The 17459-nt window shown below is 63.2% G+C and overlaps 2 protein-coding genes and 1 non-coding gene across 4 annotated transcripts; 2 read left to right on the top strand and 1 right to left on the bottom strand.

Moving 5' to 3' along the window:
• Window positions 1-467: 467 nt before the first annotated feature.
• AVPI1 (arginine vasopressin induced 1) lies at window positions 468-3388 on the bottom strand. Of its 2 annotated transcripts, none has more exons than XM_024100440.3 (3): window positions 3248-3388; window positions 1765-2058; window positions 468-1228 (listed from the first exon to the last, which is right to left on the bottom strand). In XM_024100440.3, exons 2-3 carry the CDS (start codon window positions 2028-2030, stop codon window positions 1063-1065), a joined length of 432 nt encoding a protein of 143 aa, XP_023956208.2. In that variant the 5' UTR covers window positions 2031-2058; window positions 3248-3388; the 3' UTR covers window positions 468-1062. The 2 variants fall into 2 exon arrangements, with proteins under 2 accessions (XP_023956208.2, XP_005289479.2); XM_005289422.4 differs by lacking the exon at window positions 3248-3388 and adding an exon at window positions 2475-2561.
• A 3789-nt stretch (window positions 3389-7177) lies between these two features.
• Window positions 7178-7995, top strand: MARVELD1 (MARVEL domain containing 1). The gene has a single exon (XM_065552746.1). The coding sequence runs from the start codon at window positions 7321-7323 to the stop codon at window positions 7843-7845; it is 525 nt and encodes a 174-aa protein (XP_065408818.1). The 5' UTR covers window positions 7178-7320; the 3' UTR covers window positions 7846-7995.
• A 335-nt stretch (window positions 7996-8330) lies between these two features.
• LOC101942005 (uncharacterized) lies at window positions 8331-12108 on the top strand. The gene is made up of 2 exons (XR_010589359.1): window positions 8331-10494; window positions 11409-12108. It is a non-coding gene; the product is annotated as an uncharacterized LOC101942005 (transcript).
• The last annotated feature ends 5351 nt before the right edge of the window (window positions 12109-17459 follow it).

Below are 17459 nucleotides of genomic sequence, written 5' to 3'. Positions count from 1 at the left end.
GGCTGGGGGCTGTGCCCGGCAGCGCTGGCTGCGGTCAGTAAAACAGGCCCGTCTCCCTGAGCCCCACCGCTGCAGGCACCTGCGCTGGTGTAGGTGAGCTGCTGGCATTGAGGAATGCCCTGCAGAGATGGGCAGCTGTAGGCATGCTGCTTTCTGGCCTCCAGCCGGGTATGTCCTAACTGGGGCTTTCCCCAGCCCCTGTCCCGCAGGAGCACAGCCAGGCCCAGGGGCTTCACACAGTGCAAGGGGCTGCCTGGATCCCGCTGCCCCCCTTCTGGGACGGTGCCCAGGGACCTGAACAGACAGAACAACACTCGCAAGTCCACCCCCCTGCCCGGCTGAGCCCTCTGCTGGGCTGAAGGCCAGAGAGCGCACCCCCCCCCCCCCCCAGCTCCGTAGTCCTCCCCACTCAGCCCGGGCCAGGCCTGCAGTAACTCCTGGCAGCACAGAGAGGTCTCAGAGCCAGGTCCCTGCACAGGCTTTTATTACACAGTCTGTCCAGCTGTATGCAACAAGGCGCGGGGCTGCCCCTAGTAGGATGGGGCTCCCCCATGGGACTTGGCCCCCAGGCTGATGGGCACCCTAGACAGCCAGCTCTGGTGCTGAGTGACTGCACTTGCCCCACACGTACCCCCAGGTGGGGGAAGGGTAGCCTGTTTGTGGGTCACTCCCCTCCCCATTTGGGCTCCAGTCCAGCTGCCAGCCAAGGCTCACCTCCACTCAGGTCCCAGAGGCCCTGGCCCCTTAGCAAAGGGCTTTCAGGACGGTTAGTGTTGGATGGGGTGTGTGTGGGGGGGGGTGTTTCAAAGGCCCACTCGCAGCCTGGGCTGCAGCTGTCCTCTGCTGGCTGGTCCCCACAGTGACGGGTGGCCCACCCGGGACCCCTCACTCTGCTCCCTTCATCTACTTGGGGGGGAGGAGGGGAGAGGAATCTGCAGCTGCTTGGCCCAGCTCTAGCCAGTGAGGACAGAATCCCCTCCCCCCTCCCCCCCAGCCTGTCTGCTAGCTTGTGGGGCTGAGCCTGGCCAGGCAGCCGGGAGCTCCCAGCACCAGCTGCCCCCCTCACTGCTGGAGCTGGTGCAGGTACCCTGTGGGCCCAGGCCCCTTCTTCCTCCGCCTGGTCCTTGGACATTTCCTCCTGGGGCCAGGGCGCTGCCTGTCCCTGCTGGGCCCCTCCAGCCTGGTGCTGCTGCCAGCGTCCGCGCTGGGGGAGCTGCAGTCCTCTAGCCTGTAGGGGAACAAACAGAGCCAGGGTGAGGGGCAGGGGATGCCTGGCCAGGAACATCCCTGCCCCAGGGGCTACGCAGCTGCGGGTGAGAGGCTGGAGCTGGAATTGCTGCAGAGGCGGCCAGCCCAGCCTGCCTGGGGGCAAAGGAGATCCCTAGTCGAGGCTGCCCCTCCCCACAGCCCCGCTCCGTGGGGGCTCCCCTCCTGGGCCAGGGCAGATGTGAGCCAGGGACGGGTTTCGAGTCTTACACGCCAGCCCCGCTGGAGCTGTGGGGGGGGAGAGGCAGCAGGTCCAAGGAAGGGCCCTGCCACTGGGATGGTCTTTGGGGTCTGGGGGTAGCTCATTCAGTCTACCCTGTGCCAGCCCCTGAATCACACAGGCCAGGCACACCCCCACCAGGGCCTGTGGGGTGACCTCCCATTGCACCCCCGCTCCCTGGAGCCCCACCCCACGGTGCAGCGTCTCCCCCCAGGAGGCTGTGCTCTCAGCTCCACGCGGGTGCTGCTCCCCAGGCCCGGCCCAGTGCCCAGCTGTACCTTGGGCCGCTGCTGGCCTGGGCTGCTGGCTGCCACCGCCGCCTCCTGAGCTGGCGCAGGGCTTGGGCCGTGCGCCGGTCGCCCGCGTACTCCCAGACCAGCCGGGCTCGCTCCTCTGCCCGCTCATCCCCGCGGCTGCGGAACAGGCGCCGCAGCTGCAGCAGCCCCACGTCCTGGAAGATGTTGGCAGCGGCTCTTTTCCGGGCCCGGGCCTCAGGACCCCGGCACTGCGGGGGGTCGCAGGCCACAGAGGCCGGGGTGCCCATGGGTCTGCCCCGGGGGCCCGAGGAGACACTGTGGGGAGGAAGGGAACAGGGTGAGGCTGCAAGAAGGGATCGGGCTCCCCCCTCCCTCCCTCCCTCCGGCACCCCCGGCTGGTCCCCGCCCCTCGGCTGGCTCTGCCTCCCCCTCCGGGGGACGGGAGCGGGGTGCAGCCCGCGCGGTGTCCCAGCCACGAGCCGAGCCCAGGCGAGCTAGTCCCGGCCCGGCTGTGCTGCCTGGCCAGGCCCGGGGGGTCCCTGCTTCGCGGCCCCATTTCCCGAGCGGGCCGGACCGGAGCCCCGGGACAGGTGCGGGGCCGCGGTGCGGGGGTGCGGGGCCCCGGGCTCCCGGTGCGTCTGCACGGCAGGATCCGAGCCCCGGCCCAGGCAGCGGCGGGGGTCACCGGCTCGGGGGGGGACCCGGCCCCGGAGCGACCCCGGCCCGGCTACCTGCGCGCGCGAGTCGCGGCCCGGCCGGGGCTCTGGGGTCCGGCCCGACCCCCACCCAGAGCACGGACAGCAGCCCCGCCCCCAGCCCGCCCGCCCGCCAGCCAATCAGCGGCCGCTGCCATCCGCGTCCCGCCTGCCCGAACGCGGAGACACCGGCTGCCCAATCAGGCCCCGCAGAGGGGGACGGGGCGGGGCCTGGCGCCTCGGGGAAACACGTGGCACCCAATGACGTCAATGGGCAAGCGGTGATCAGCTGCTGGCGGGGGTCAAGCGCTCGGGGGGAAGCGCCCCCCCCCCCCCCGCTCTGGGAGCGGCAGCCGCTCGGTTCCCCCCCCCCGATCTCACTCGCCCCCCCCCCGCCCCGCGAGCTGCAGCCGCTCGGTCCCCCCCCCCCCCAGGATCCCACTCGCCCCCCCCGCCCCGGGAGCTGCAGCCGCTCGGTCCCCCCCCCCATCTCACTCGCCCCCCCAGCCCCGGGAGCTGCGGCCGGGTGCACAACCCAGGCTGTGAAATGCTTTGCAAGGGGAAGCTCTGTTACCTGCACACGGGGCACCCACCTTTCCCCAGTCTGTGGGGCTCCGGGTGTAACTAACCTGGTCAGTGTAAGTCCCCGCACCCTTTCCCAGTACATACGGCTCTGGGTGGGTACCACTTCTGCAGCGGGGCAGGACCTTTCCCCAGGGCAAGGGCCTCACACAGTACTATCGTACATCGCCTCTCTTCATTAACAATCACCCAAACCAGACTGCACCCGCTACACACACAACGCTCACCGCTCCCAGTACCGCAGATGAACTTTTCTTGCTGGCCAGTCAGGATCAGGTCATCTGGGGAACTCCAGTTTCTGCCCAGTGTCACTGGCTGAGGGTTGGGGACTGGCAGCTCTGATCTTGGGGCTGTGTCCTGGAGTTGCTTCCCAAAGAACTTCCTTTTGGACCCCAGTTTATAGAGTGACATTTGAGTTCTTTTAGCTGTACCTTAACCAATCATTCTACTAAAATTTTACTAACCAATCCTAACCTAGTGTAACAAAATTCTCCAACCAATCCTACCCCACCACCCTAATTTACATCTCGCAAGATTAATCAGAACAATCAGACAGAAACAATCAAAGAACCGGACAGAGACCTGACAGAAACAATAGGGGAGAGGGGACCATAATGACAAAACAATACAGAAATGAGGGTTTCACAAGCACAACTCTTGAGAAGTGATTTCTCGCCAGACAGATGCTGTCAGACTCAGTTTTCTTTAGCCATCTCAAGCTCTGTTTCTGTATCTGGTGATGGTGGGGCCATTGGGACGGGATCTCCTTCTTCACAGCCGGATCTGACACTGTTTTCATGTCATTCCGATGGAATATGGGGATGGAACTTCCAGCTTCTCAGCGAAGGGCTTTTTTAATCTGGCTGCAGACGAAGGCCTGATCCCTACAGCTCTGGCTGCTGCCCTCTGTGGGTCCATGTGCTCCTGGGGACGTTGAAGGCTTCCTGCCCCTGCAGCTCAGGGTAGCCCAGGTCCTTCACAGGGGTCACACTGCCCCTCACCTGGGCGACTGAGCAGCCACCGGTGCACTCCAGGCTGCACAGACAGAAAGGCCCCCACCCTGACCTGCCCCTGCTGCAGACTAGTTCAGACACGCCTCACAGGTGACGGCATGCGCAGGAGCTGCACTGGGAGATCCTCCCTACAGACCTGGCAGAAGGACGAAGGTGATTCTAACAATAACCTGCAGCTTTTGAACCTGGGACCTTCAGATCTGTAGCACAACCCCTGCTATTTGAACTAAAGGAGTAACCTCATTTCCTGCCACCAGTAGTAGGCTGCTCTCCACCAGTGGCCCAGCCACTAGCGGGGAAGGTGACGTTTTGCCAGCATAACCCAAGGCTGTCTGGAGCCTGGGGAGAGGTCCTGAGCGGGGGCAGGACGCAGAGGGGCTGACCCGTTTGCAATATGAAAACCAAGCCATGTTGTTCAAGTGTCACAGAGGAACGCAGCACAGGAGGAAATGGGTTTCTCGGCCTCCCGCAGTAACAGAAGAAATGCTTCGATGCTTCGGGCGGCGCAGTGTTTCTGTCACGAATGAGTGAGCCAGAAGAAAGCAGGGTGCGCCCGCCGGGACACGTGCTGGGAGGATGCTCAGGAAGGACAGGGATCCAACCAGCAGCAAGGATGCTGCAATGCAGGGGATTTCCTCAGCGCTGGCCAGTTGGGGTGGGTGGGGTGTAGATGGCTCATGTTCCACCCACATGTTGTGGGGCTGGGAGAGGGGCACTCACTGACCTGTCAATGACCCTATGCCTGGAGGATGAGGGAGGGCTGGCTCTGACATCCCATCCTCTCCAGCTCAGCACTGCCTGTCACAGACCAGACGAATCCTGTCGAGGCCTAGACCTGCCCCTCAGGCTCTGTCTGCAGATGGAAGGAGCCTCCCAGCCCAGGAGCTGGCAGGGCTGGTGCAGGGAGTCTTGGAGGCCATGGGTCTGCCCATATGGGCCTGTGTGAACCCTTGGGGTTCGGCCCACCAAGGGACTGGTTACAGGCTGGAGCATAGACCCGGCCCTGTGGATCCCTGGCAGTGCCCACCAGGGGAAACTCTGCCACCGCTACCAGCTGCAGGCAACACCAGTGCTCCCCACCGGGCTCCTTCCCTCGGCAGGCCAGCAGTTCACACGCCCCATCTTGTTACACTGGAGCACCCATCCACTGGCTTCTCCTCAGTCCCACCCTCTCCGCAGCACACGCATGGGTCTATCGTAAAACCAAATGGGAGTTTATTTAGGAGAGCTCGAGTTAAGGCTTCAGACAAAGGCCAGGCAAAGGATTTAGAGACAGCTTACAGGTAAAAGACAAACGTATCAGGCAGTCTAGAGCCTGCGCTCATTAACAAGTCCTCTCAGACACTGGCAAGAAGCGCTAACCAGACTGTGGTGGGCTGGGTTTTACTTACCATCACCGTGAGGCTTGTGGCTGGATGTAGGGCTGGGCTCGCTACTGCAGGCTGCAGTGAAGGGGTGAGAGATATTTGAGTACATGGGAGTAATGGGTGAGTTCAACATCCTCATGCTTCAGGGCAAAGGAAATCAACAGCTGGGGTCAGGAAAGCCTGTCCTTGCCTCACACCTCTCCTGTGAGATAGCTGGACATTGAGGTACAGTAGAGAGACAAGGGGGGAGGGAATATCTTTTACTGGACCAACTTCTGCTGGGAGAGAGACGCGTGCGCTTCCCGAGGAAGAGCCCCGTGTTGCTGGAAATCCCGTCTCTCACCCACAGAAATCGGTGCAATAAAAGATATGATGTCACTGTGACGAAGTGGGACTGTTCTTAATGTTTCCTCTGAATACTGTGTGGGGGCCTCAGTTTCTGTCGCCTGGCAACTAATGGCCAGGCCCTTCCCCCCAGGCCCTTCCCCCCGCAAGGGGATGCTAAAGGTGTGGGAGAACAAAGAGATCAGGTGACCTCCTGGCCAGGGGAAAGAGACAAAGGCCAGAAAAAAGGGGCTGGAGGGGGTTTCAGTTTGGAGCTGGCTGGGGACGGGGAGTGAGGGCAGACAGGGGTGTCTGGCTCGCTGGGCCCCAGAATGGGCCCGGATGAGGGGTCCCGTTCTTTGTACCTACAAGCTCTGTTTTAGACAGTGTTCCTGTCATCTAATAAACCTCTGTGTTACTGGCTGGCTGAGAGTCACGTCTGACTGTGAAGTGGGGGTGCAGGACCCTCTGGCTTCCCCAGGACCCCGCCTGGGCGGACTCGCTGTGGGAAGCGCACGGAGGGGCATGTGCTGAATGCTCCCAGGAGAGACCCAGAAGGTGAAGCCGTGTGAGCTTCTTGCCCTCGGTCTGCTCCGAGGGAGAGGAGGCTCCCCAGAGTCATGACTGGCTTTGTGGGGAGCAGTTCCAGAGCATCGCCCGGGGACTCCGTGACAGTCACCCACCCTGTCTCTCCTATGTCCCGAGACCCATGGGGCCACAACACCGCTGGACACGGGTGGGTGTGGGGGGCATTTATGCCTTTCTCTGAAGAATCCGGCTTTGGCCACTCAGATGCAGGGGTGGGGCGAGGGACACGAGGTGCAGGGGTGGGGCTAGGGACACCCAGTGAGTCTGGGGACGCCCGGCATGGTGGTGGGGCTGGGGACGCCTGGTGGGGCTGGGGACGCCCGGCGTGGTGGTGGGACTGGGGACGCCCGGTGGGGCTGGGGACGCCCGGCCTGGTGGTGGGGCTGGGGGGGGACGCCCGGCGTGGTGGTGGGGCCGGGGACGCCCGGCGGGGCTGGGGACGCCTAGTGAGTCTGGGGATGCCCGGCGTGGTGGGGGGGCGGGGGATGCCCGGCGGGGCTGGGGACGCCCGGGGTGGTGGTGGGGCTGGGGACGCCCGGCGTGGTGGTGGGGCTGGGGACGCCCGACGGAGCTGGGGACGCCCGGTGTGGTGGTGGGGCTGGGGACGCCCGACAGGGCTGGGGACGCCCGGTGTGGTGGTGGGGCTGGGGACGACACAGATGCGCTCGGGGCTCTAACTGGAAGCGGAAGCACCCAGGGCTGTGTCCGCACCCAGCAGCAGGAGGGGGGCGGCTGGGCCGGAACTCTCCCTGCGCCCCCAGCCCAGCGCGCCCCAGGCAGCGAGAGGCCAGGCCGGGGGACACGCGGTGCGGGGTGGGGGCCGGGCCTGCTCCGCGGCGGAGCCAGCCCCTTGCAGGGAGCGGGGCCGGGCCGGGCCGAGGGCGGGGCCGGGCGGGCGGCCGGCGCAGGAAGGACCGTTAGGCGCCAGATGTTTGGCAGCCGAGCGCAGAGGAAGTGGCTGCCGGAGCGCAGGGACGGGGAGCGGCCCGAGGCCCCAGCGCTGCCGCCATGCCCCCGCCCGCGCCCCCCAGCGCGCCGCCGCCCGGGCCGCCCGCCCGCGGGCCGCTGAGCCTGCACCGGCCCTTCCTGCGCAGCCCGCTGGCCCCGCTGCGCCTGGGGCAGCTGCTCCTGGGCGCCGCCTGCTGGGGGACGGTGGCGGCCCACAAGTACGAGGGGGCGGCGCACTTCGCGCTCTTCGCCGCCGTGCTGGCCTGGCTGCTGGCGCTGGCGCTCGCCGGCCTCAGCCTGCTGGGGCGCTGGGCGCTGGTGCCGCTGCTGGGCGCCCGCTGGCTGCTCGCCAACGCGGCGCACGACCTGCTGCTGGGCGTCGGGCTCTACGCGGCGGCCGCGGGCGTCATGGGCCACAAGGCGGAGCGGCACAGCTACTGCAACCTGCGCGGCTACAGCCAGCCCTGCCTCTACCGCGCCTACCTGGCCGCCGCCGTCTGCGCCGCCCTGGCCGCCGCCCTCCACCTGCTCTCGGGCCTCTACTGCCTGGCGCGCCGCTGCCGGGGCCACCGCGACATCGTCTGAGCGCCGGGCAGGGCCCCCGGCCGGCCGCGGTCCCCGGCGGACAGAGCCCCCCCGCAGACAGACCGACAGACAGACAGCGCCCTGCGCCCCCGGACAGACCGACAGACAGCGCCCTGTGCCCCCGGACAGACCGACAGACAGCGCCCTCTGCCCCCTCCAGGGACCAAGCGCCCCGGACAGACCGACAGACAGCACCCTGCGCCCCCGGACAGACCGACAGACAGCGCCCTGCGCCCCCGGACAGACCGACAGACAGAGCCCTGCGCCCCCGCCAGGGACCGAGCGCCCCCGGACAGACCGACAGACAGAGCCCTCTGCCCCCTCCAGGGACCAAGCGCCCCGGACAGACCGACAGACAGCGCCCTGCGCCCCCGCCAGGGACCGAGCGCCCCCGGACAGACCGACAGACAGCGCCCTGCGCCCCCGCCAGGGACCGAGCGCCCCCGGACAGACCGACAGACAGCGCCCTGCGCCCCCGCCAGGGACCGAGCGCCCCCGGACAGACCGACAGACAGCGCCCTGCGCCCCCGCCAGGGACCGAGCGCCCCCGGACAGACCGACAGACAGCGCCCTGCGCCCCCGGACAGACCGACAGACAGAGCCCTCTGCCCCCGCCAAGGACCAAGCGCCCCCGGACAGACCGACAGACAGCGCCCTGCGCCCCCGGACAGACCGACAGACAGAGCCCTCTGCCCCCGCCAGGCACTGAGCGCCCCCGGACAGACAGACCTCCCCCCGCCTGACGGCTCTCCATAGCCAGTCAAGGACCCGCAGCCCCCAGGGACCCCGCCCCCAGAGGACGGACAGACACAGGCTATCCTCAGCCAAAGAACCCCAGTCCCGATCGCCCGAAGGTGGGGGCTGCCGGCCCTCGGGCTCCCCCCTTCCGGCTCTCACAGGTGGGTGCTGGCACTGGGTCTCCGCTTACTTGCTCCCCAGGGGCAGCTGAGCTGTGGGGCTGGGACAGGAGGGAGCAGGCCCCCATGGCTGTCATGGGAGGGGAGGGGAGAGTTCTGGGCCAGGGCCAGGGACTGCTCTGGCACCCCTCCTAGCACCCACTGCCCAGCCAGGATGAGCTTCCCAGCATCAGCCCCTCCCCAGGCCGGAAACGCCCAGGGAGAAGCCCTGATCGATGAGAACCAACTGCCCAGAGACCCCCCTTCTCTGGGGGGGCCCCTCCCAGGGGCTGAGCCCTCACTCTCCCCTGCCCCCACATGCAGCTCCTGCCCCATCCGCTCAGGGACAGAACTATGTCCCCAGCCCCAGATGCGGCCCCCACCTAGGCGGGGCGGATGGCATGTGGCGGGCAGGGGAATCCAGTGCCAGCCCAGAGCCACCACCCCTTCCCCGGCCATTCCCAGGGAGTGGGGCCCCAGCAGGGCAAAGCCATTGCTCGCTGCTGCTGCCCATTCCCAGCCCTGGGTCATGGATGGGGGCAGGAGGGAGCAGGGGCTGAGCCATGCAAGATGTTCCAGGCCTGGGTATGTCAGGGCAGCCTGGGAACCCCCTTCAGCTCAGCCTCCTGCTCACGGGTGTGACTCTCCCTAGTGCCTTTTTCTTTGCAGGGGCCACGCAGCCCCTGACAAGCTGTACACCGGGATCCCCACACCTGCCAGGGAAATGCAGCTACCTCTGGGGTGGCGCGCAGCTGTTGTTTAACCGCTGTGCAGCCGGTGAGGACGGGAAGTGAAAGACACTGTGCCCAGTTGAAGTTGCAGGGTGGGACGGATTTGAGGTTGGTGGAATTTAGCCCAATAAGGAAATTTAAGGGAAGGACAGGCAGGTTTCATAACCAAGCAGAGACCTCTCCGAGATGGCTCCACCTTCGGAAGATCCCCCGCGCAGGGCCCCACCAGCAGGGCAAGCCTGGCCTGTGCTCCGCGGGCTGATTCCACGAGTGGTGACTCAGGGCCGTGCCCCCGGTCCCAGGCCAGCGGCTGTGCCAAGGCCGCTGGGCAGCGCAGAGGAGCCCCAGTGCCAAGGGGCAGCAAGTGCCTTAGATTTTTTACAGACTTCCACCGTGGTGCCATCGATCCCTGCGCTGTTCTCGCCCCCGGAGCTGGGCGGGCGTGACTTGCCCTGGGCGCTGGACTGGAGGCAGCCCAGCGCTGTGAAGGAGGCCCAGAGCGACACCGCAGATGCAGCGGCTGGGTGCTGTGCCCTGTTCCAGGAACGCTGCCCCCTCCCCACACGTCAGTACCCATCTCTCAGGCCCCTGGTTTTCCCAGGCCTGGAGCCCTTGCTTCGCTGCAACCCGGGGAAGTGCCTTTCACCCCAGTGACCTCCAGAGCTCTGTGCGAAGGCAGAGGGAGCCAGAAGGTGGATCAGCCTGGCCCGTGGCCCCCCACCCGAAAGCCAACAGCTCAGGGAACTTGACCGGCTCCAGCACATCCTGGGAACCCCCATCTCTGGCTCCTCTCCTGACCCCTCCTCCAGCCAGGAGGCCCCGGGGATGGACTGGCTGCGAGGGCTGGAACGGGGCTGGGAAATTCATCTTTGGAGATCGCTCCGAGCCCAGCTCCAGGTGCTTGGCCCCCTGGGAAAGGCCAGCGGCTGCAGGCTCCCCCGGGCCCTGGACACCGGAGAAGCAGTGGCAGGACCCGAGGGCAGATGGCGCGGTGGAGCCAAGGGAGGGAGTCGAGCCCAGAGGTGAGAGCTCTGTAGCACTGGGCCTGGCGGGGGACATGGGCTCCCCTGGAATCACTCAGGGCTGGGCCCAGCACGCTATGGGAGCTGAGTGCCAGTCGTGCCACAGGCACAGAGAGCCCGAGGGCTGGAGGCCTCCAGCGCCCCACATCAGGGGGAGCCCCCACCTGGGAACAGGGTTGTTCTGGGCCTGTCCTGTCCGGTGTCTGTGCAGCATCCGGGGCAGGGCCAGCCGGGCCCGTGGGGCTCTGCTCCCCTGCAGCCTTTACCCAGCGCTCAGCTCAAACTCTCCCTGTGTGCTCTGAGCTGCAGGGCACAGGCTCGGGTGACTGAGGGTGGGAAGGGACTGCCTGCCCTGGGCGCACGGCGCTAGTACACAGCCTGGTTGGCAGTGCCAGGTCCGAGGCTCTGCGTTGCCCAAGGGTGAGCTGCATGCGCTGAGACAGGGTCCTTGGGCCGCAGCGCCCTGGGTCTCCGGGTGGTGCTCCAGAAAGTGCAGAGCCCAGAAGCTAGCCCCCCCGTGTGCGCAGCCTGACCCCCTCTCCTGTGAGCTGCACGTGTCCCTTCCCGCGGAGCTGGGTAGGGCCCTGGGCCCTGCACGGGGGTGAGACAACAGAACAAAGGGCACGGCTCAGGGGGCTTTCTGACCCCTGGCTGCAGGGTTAACCCTTTGCTGCCTGTTTGGGTTTGAGGGCCAATACCCCCACCCAGGGGGAGGCCACAGGCAGCACAAGGATTGCACGTGGCCTCTGGCTGTTGTTCTTGGGGTCCCCACACCCCATCATTTGTGTCAGTGGCAGGAGCCACGACCCATGGGTGCCCCAACACACAGGCAGTGGGGGCCGGGGCCAGAGGTTTGGGTTTGGGACTGAGGCGGGGGCCTGCCTGCTCTGCTACCGACTTTGTTTCCCTTGCAGTTTGCGGAGGAGCCTGCTGCGTGGCTCCCGTGCACAGGGCCCAGTGCTGGGACCTCCGGAGGCTGCCCTGGCTGGAGGGAGCAGGCGAGGAGCCCAGGAGGGACTGGAGAGCCGCAGCCTCTGCTCATGGAGACACCAGCAGCCCCATTCTGCTCTGGGAGAGGACATGGACTGGGCAGATGTGTCCCTGCCCTGTACAGCCAGGCTGGCTCCCTGTGTGCAGCGGATGGGCCCAGGGCTGCCTGGTGCCCGCCTGCCTCGTGCTCAGGCTGTGCCATGTTGCTCGCGAATAGCCAAGCCCCAGCGCACCGGAGAGCTGTGAGCCTCCACCTACCACTGTCTCACTGCCCCGGCTTGCCCCGGGCACGCCCTGCACGCTGCCCTGTGCCCCCATCCCTGCCTTGGGGAGATCCCACCCATCAGCACAGGACGTACCACAGGCACCAGCCAGGCACTGTCCTCCCCGGGACCTGCGGATCTTTCCCACCCTCCTGCCGTCTGCAGCCAGACTGCTCTGCGCATGGCCCTGGGGCCCACTCTGCAGGGCTGGGGCGGGAGCTGGTCCTGCTGCGTGGCAGGGAGGGGCTCTGTCCCTGGCGGGTTTCCCAGGCCCCTGCCTGTCTGACTCGTGGGCCCAGCTGCACCCAGATCTGTTGTTTGCTGTGGATTCACCTTTCTAAATAAAGGGTTGCTGGTACGAGCTGGGGCTGTCTGTGTCGGGGGCTGGCTGTGGGGGGAGGGGGAGGGGGAGGGGCTGGGATTGCTGCCCTGGATGGGGGAGAGTCACGCGGGGGGTGGCTTCGGGCAGGGGTTTCCCACGAGCCTCAGGTTCATCACATTCCAACCCCTCATCAGAGAGGTCTCAGACCTGCCCCTCCTCCAGCCCCATAGGGACCCCTGGCCCCTCAGCTCCGCCGCGGGGCTGAACATGCCCTGCCCTAGCAAGGGGGCCCTGCCCTAGCAAGGGGGCCCTGCTGACCCTGACTGCCACCGCATGGCCTGGGACCGGGGGGGCTGGTCAGGAGCTGGGCTCAGATCGTTGCTGGGGATCTCCAGGACCCAGCACAGCTACTGGCGTCTGAGGGGTGGGGCTGGGCTAGCAAAGGGCGGCCAGGCTCGGGGCAGCCCCCTGCACCCTGATCTCTGATTGCCAAGCTGGGCCGTGCGTCCCGGGGGGCTGACAGCCTCACCTTGGCTTCCCCAGCCAACCCCCGCCCAGTGCCGGCTGGGCTGGGTACCAGGGGGCCCGCAGGACGCTGCAGCCTGCGTTTGCTTCTTGGGGCCTCAGGCTGGGCTCCCCGAGAGCTGGCGCGACTTGCCGAGGGCTCGTGCAGGCCTGGCTTTATGCACCAGCCCATCCTCGCACTGGCCTCCTCGCCCCCGGCAGCCGAGCTCACACGAGGCCAGGGCTCCCTGCCCCACCGGCAGGACCAGAGCGGGGGAGCAGCCTGACACACACACACCCCCGCAGCCAGGCCCCACCACAGGGGCCTGCACCTGCTCCTGGGGAAGGCTGGCCCAGCGGGGCAGGCGTAGGAAGCCCGCTGGACATCCCAGCAGGAGCACGGCGCACCGGCGGCGTTACCAAGCGCTCCCGGGCCGGCGGCATGGCCGCGGTGATGCCAAAGCAGGCCAAGCCCTGGCCAGGCCCCGTTCCCAGCCCCACACGCCGGGACAGCCCCTCTCTCCCAGTCCCAGCAGCGCTCTGAGCATCTCCAGGACTTTCCCCACGGCCTGGCTCAGCCCAGCGGCCCTGCTGTCTGCGTGGGGCCCCAGCTGCGGGGGTGGCTCCCGCCTGGGGCTGGCCAGGCTGCTGGGGGCGGGGGGGGCGAGCCGGGCCTGTGACGTTTGCTCTGCCAGGCTGCGAGAACAAGGCTGCAGTGAGGCAGCCGGGGCAGGACGGAGCCAAGTGGCCGCGTTCCACAGGCCCAGCGCTTCCTGGCCTGGCTGCTTCTGAATGGGCTCCCTGTGTGCCGGGCCGGGGGGCAGGGCCAGGGGAGGGGGGGCGCAGGCCGGGCGCTGGCAGAGCTGAGGTGGGGGGAGGGCGGAAAGCTGGTGCTGTTCAGCTGGCCAAACTCACCTGCAGGAGTGCAAGGCCCCAGGGCCCACCGTGTGTGTGTGTGTGTGTTCACATGTGTGTGTTCACACACGTGTGCGGGGGTGATGCCTGCCAGGAGGTTGTTACAGGGACAGCAATTTGTCCAGCCCCCCCTTCTGTTCTGGGGGTCAGGGTGACGGCAGTGCCGGAAGTGGGATATTGGCCCAATCTAGGGGAGAGGGGAGAAGCTCCAGCCCCTCCCCCTATGAGCAATGGGTCAGTCTGCCCGGCCTCTCCCCCTGTAATGCTAGACCCCATTGGAGCTCCCCAGGAATGGGGCGGGGATCCTGCTGCTGCCCCTGGACGGGTGAAGCGCCGTGGGCTGCTGCGGGGGTGGGCTGGGTAATGAATTGCTGGCCTGGGGGGACTCCACTTTAACCAGTGAGGATGCCGGGGCGGGGCGGGAGCTCTGCTCTTTGTGGCAGCTGTGAGATCCCTGTAGGGGGCAGAGCCCCCCTGTCTGTGCATGGGGCGCACTGGGACTGCCCCACATACAGGGCGGGTGGTTCTCTGGGCAGGGGGAAGCAGCCTGGGGGTGACACTGGGGACCCCCCTGGCAGGAGACCTGGCTTGGAGCTGCAGGAGGGAAGTGGGTGCTGGTCCTCTCAAGCGGGCGTGGGGCTCTGGACCAGGGCAAAGGGCAGGGGGCGAGTGGTCAGTGACTCTCGGCTGGGTAACCGGGGAACGGGCCTGCAGAGCGGCTGCATGTGCCTGGCTTTACCCCGGGGGGCTGGGGAGCACTTTAAACCAATAGTTTGAAGCACTGGGAGAGACTGTGATGGGGAAGCTGAGGTGGGTTGGCCTGTGCTGCTAAAGGTGGCCACAGGAGGGTGCCCATGATGGGGGTTCTCTGTAACACCCCACCCTGGGAGGTGGCCACAGTCGCTGTCCTCCAGTCCAGGAGGTCACTGCAGGATAGAACCCAGGAGTCCTGGCTCCCAGCCCCCCTGCTCTAACCACCAGTGCTCGCTGCCCACCTAGGGCTGGGATTGCAGACAGGTCCAGCGTGGGGGACGGGAGATGCAGACTGGGATGAAAGGGACCAGAGCAAAATACCAAGCGGGGAAAGGCAGGAATTGTTCAGGAGGGGCAGCGGGAAGGGCTGGGGGGGGTGGGACAGGGACCTCTGTGGGTGCAGAGACGTGGGGGCGTCGTCTCACCCTGTGACCCCCTGGAGCCTGTGGGGCCAGAATCCTGTTTCCAGCTCAGGGCCAGGCAAGAGGCCCCAGGGCAAGGAATGAGATGGGGCCTTCTGTGCGGGGCAGCTCTGCCTCACCTGGGGGTGCAATGTCTGGAGGTGCCAGGCCTGGGGCTGGGCTCCCCTCGCAGGGGCCTGTATATCCACGTGCCACCGACACATCCCGGGCAGGGACTGCCCTGGGTGGCCTGGACGGTCGCCTGCCCTCTCACTGCAGAACCAGCTGCCTGTCACTTAGATCTCTCTGTGCCCAGTGGCAGGAGGGTGCCCAGGTGCTGCCAGGCCTCCAGGCAGAGTGCCCCCTCCTCCGCGGCCCACCATGTCCTGCGGGTGCCTCCAGGGCCCGTGGGGGACGATCCTGCACTAGCTGTCTGAATGCCCATGTGCACTGAGGGGCCTGGATGCACGGTGGAGCATCCCCGGCCACAGGGCTTCCCCCTCAGCTTGGCAGCTGCCTGCCCAGCACAGGGGCCTGCTCGAACGGCTTCCCTCCTGCAGTGAGGCTGAGGGGGGCCCAGCTCGGAGGCTTTCCTAGGAATCTGTCCTCGCTGGGACGTGTGTGTGTGTGTGTGGGGGGGATTAGAGCTATAGACACACAAAGCCTCCCTGGGAAGAGGACTGGCCATGGGTGGCACAGTGCTGCTCAAATGCTGCGAAATGCCCCCCCAGGTGCTTAAGAGCCTTTGCTGAGGGACCTTGTCAAAGGCTTTCTGAAAATCTAAGTACAGTATAGCCACTGGATCCTCCTTGTTGACCCCCCTCAAAGAATTCTAGTAGATTGGTGAGACATGATTTCCCTTTACAAAAACCATGTTGACTCTAGGGCTGTCAATTCATCACAGTTAACTCACACGATTAACTAAAACAAATTAACTGTGATTAAAAAAATTAGTCACGATTAATCGCACTGTTAAATAATAGAATACAAATTGAAATTTATTATATATTTTTGGATGTTTTTCTACATTTTCAAATATATTGATTTCTATTACAACACAGAATACAAAGTGTACAGTGCTCACTTTATATTATTTTTTATTACAAATATTTGCACGGTAAAAATGATAAAAGAAATAGTATTTTTCAATTCACCTCATACAAGTACTGTAGTGCAATCTCTTTATCGTGAAAGTGTAACTTACAAATGTAGATTTTTTTCTACATAACTGCTCTCAAAAACAAAACATTGTAAAACTTTAGAGCCTACAAGTCCACTCAGTCCTACTTCTTGTTCAGCCAATCGCTAAGATAAACAACTTTGTTTACATTTACAGGAGATAATGCTGCCTGCTTCTTATTTACAAGGTCACCTGAAAGTGAGAACAGGCGTTCGCATGGCACTTTTGTAGCCGGCGTTGCAAGGTATTTACGTGTCAGATATGCTAAACATTCATATGCCCCTTCATGCTTCGGCCTCCATTCCAGAGGACATGCTTCCATGCTGATGGTGTTCGTTAAAAAATAGTGTGTTAATTAAATTTGTGACTGAACTCCTTTGGGGGGAATTGTATGTCTCCTGCTCTGTTTACCCGCATTTTGCCATATATTTCATGTTATAGCAGTCTTGGATGATGACCCAGCACATGTCTGATTTACGAACACTGTCACTGCAGATTTGACAAAACAAAGAACTTGACCCAAGATTTAAGAATCTGAAGTGCCATCTAAAATCTGAGAGGGATGAGGTGTGGCGCATGCTTTCAGAAGTCTTAAAAGAGCAACACTCCGATGCAGAAACTACAGAACCTGAACCACCAAAAAAAAAAAATCAACCTTCTGCTGGTGGCATCTGACTCAGATGCTGAAAATGAACATGCGTCAGTCCACTCTGCTTTGGATTGTTATCGAGCAGAACCAGTCATCAGCATGGACACATGTCCCCTGGAATGGTGGTTGAAGCACGACATAAGAATCTTTAGCGCATCTGATACGTAAATATCTTGCAACGCTGGTTACAACAGTGCCATGTGAATGCCTGTTCTCACTTTCAGGTGACATTGTAAACAAGACGTGGGCAGCATTATCTCCTGCAAATTGTAACCAAACTTGTTTGTCTGAGCGATTGGCTGAAGTAGGACCGAGTGGACTTGTTGGCTCTAAAGTTTTACATTGTTTTATTTTTGAATGCAGTTTTTTTTGTACATAATTCTACATTTGCAAGTTCAAGTTTCATGATAAAGAGATTGCACTACAGTGCTTGTATTAGGTGAATTGAAAAATACTATTTCTTTTGTTTTTACAGTGCAAATATTTGTATTAAAAGTAAATATAAAGCGAGCACTGTACACTTTGTATTCTGTGTTGTAATTGAAATCAATATATTTGAAAATGTAGAAAACATCCAAAAATATTTCAATAAATGGTATTCTATTATTGTTTAACAGTGCGATTAATCGTGATCCATTTTTTTAATCATTTGACAGCCCCAGTTTCAACCAGTTTGCGTGATATTGAAGTCAGGCTTACCAGCCTGTAATTGCTGGGATCACCTCTGGAGCCTTTTTGAAAAATTGGCGTCACATTAGCTATTCACCAGTCATCTGGTACAGAGGCTGATTTAAGCAATAGGTTACAAACCACAGTTAGTAGTTCTGCAATTTCACATCCGAGTTGCTTCATGTGACGAAGTGGAGGGGTTTCTTGTTTTCTGTGGAGTTTCAATGGTTTGCATGCGGAGGGGGTGGGACTCAGTTTCCCTGGGTGTTACCGGTTTAACAAGGTTTCAGAGTAGCAGCCGTGTTAGTCTGTATCCGCA

This window comes from Chrysemys picta, chromosome 7 (genome assembly GCF_011386835.1).
Source record: "Chrysemys picta bellii isolate R12L10 chromosome 7, ASM1138683v2, whole genome shotgun sequence".
Classification (NCBI taxonomy): domain Eukaryota; kingdom Metazoa; phylum Chordata; order Testudines; family Emydidae; genus Chrysemys; species Chrysemys picta.
Note: the sequence above shows the minus strand (reverse complement) of the source record. Positions and strands in the feature narration are given on the sequence as shown.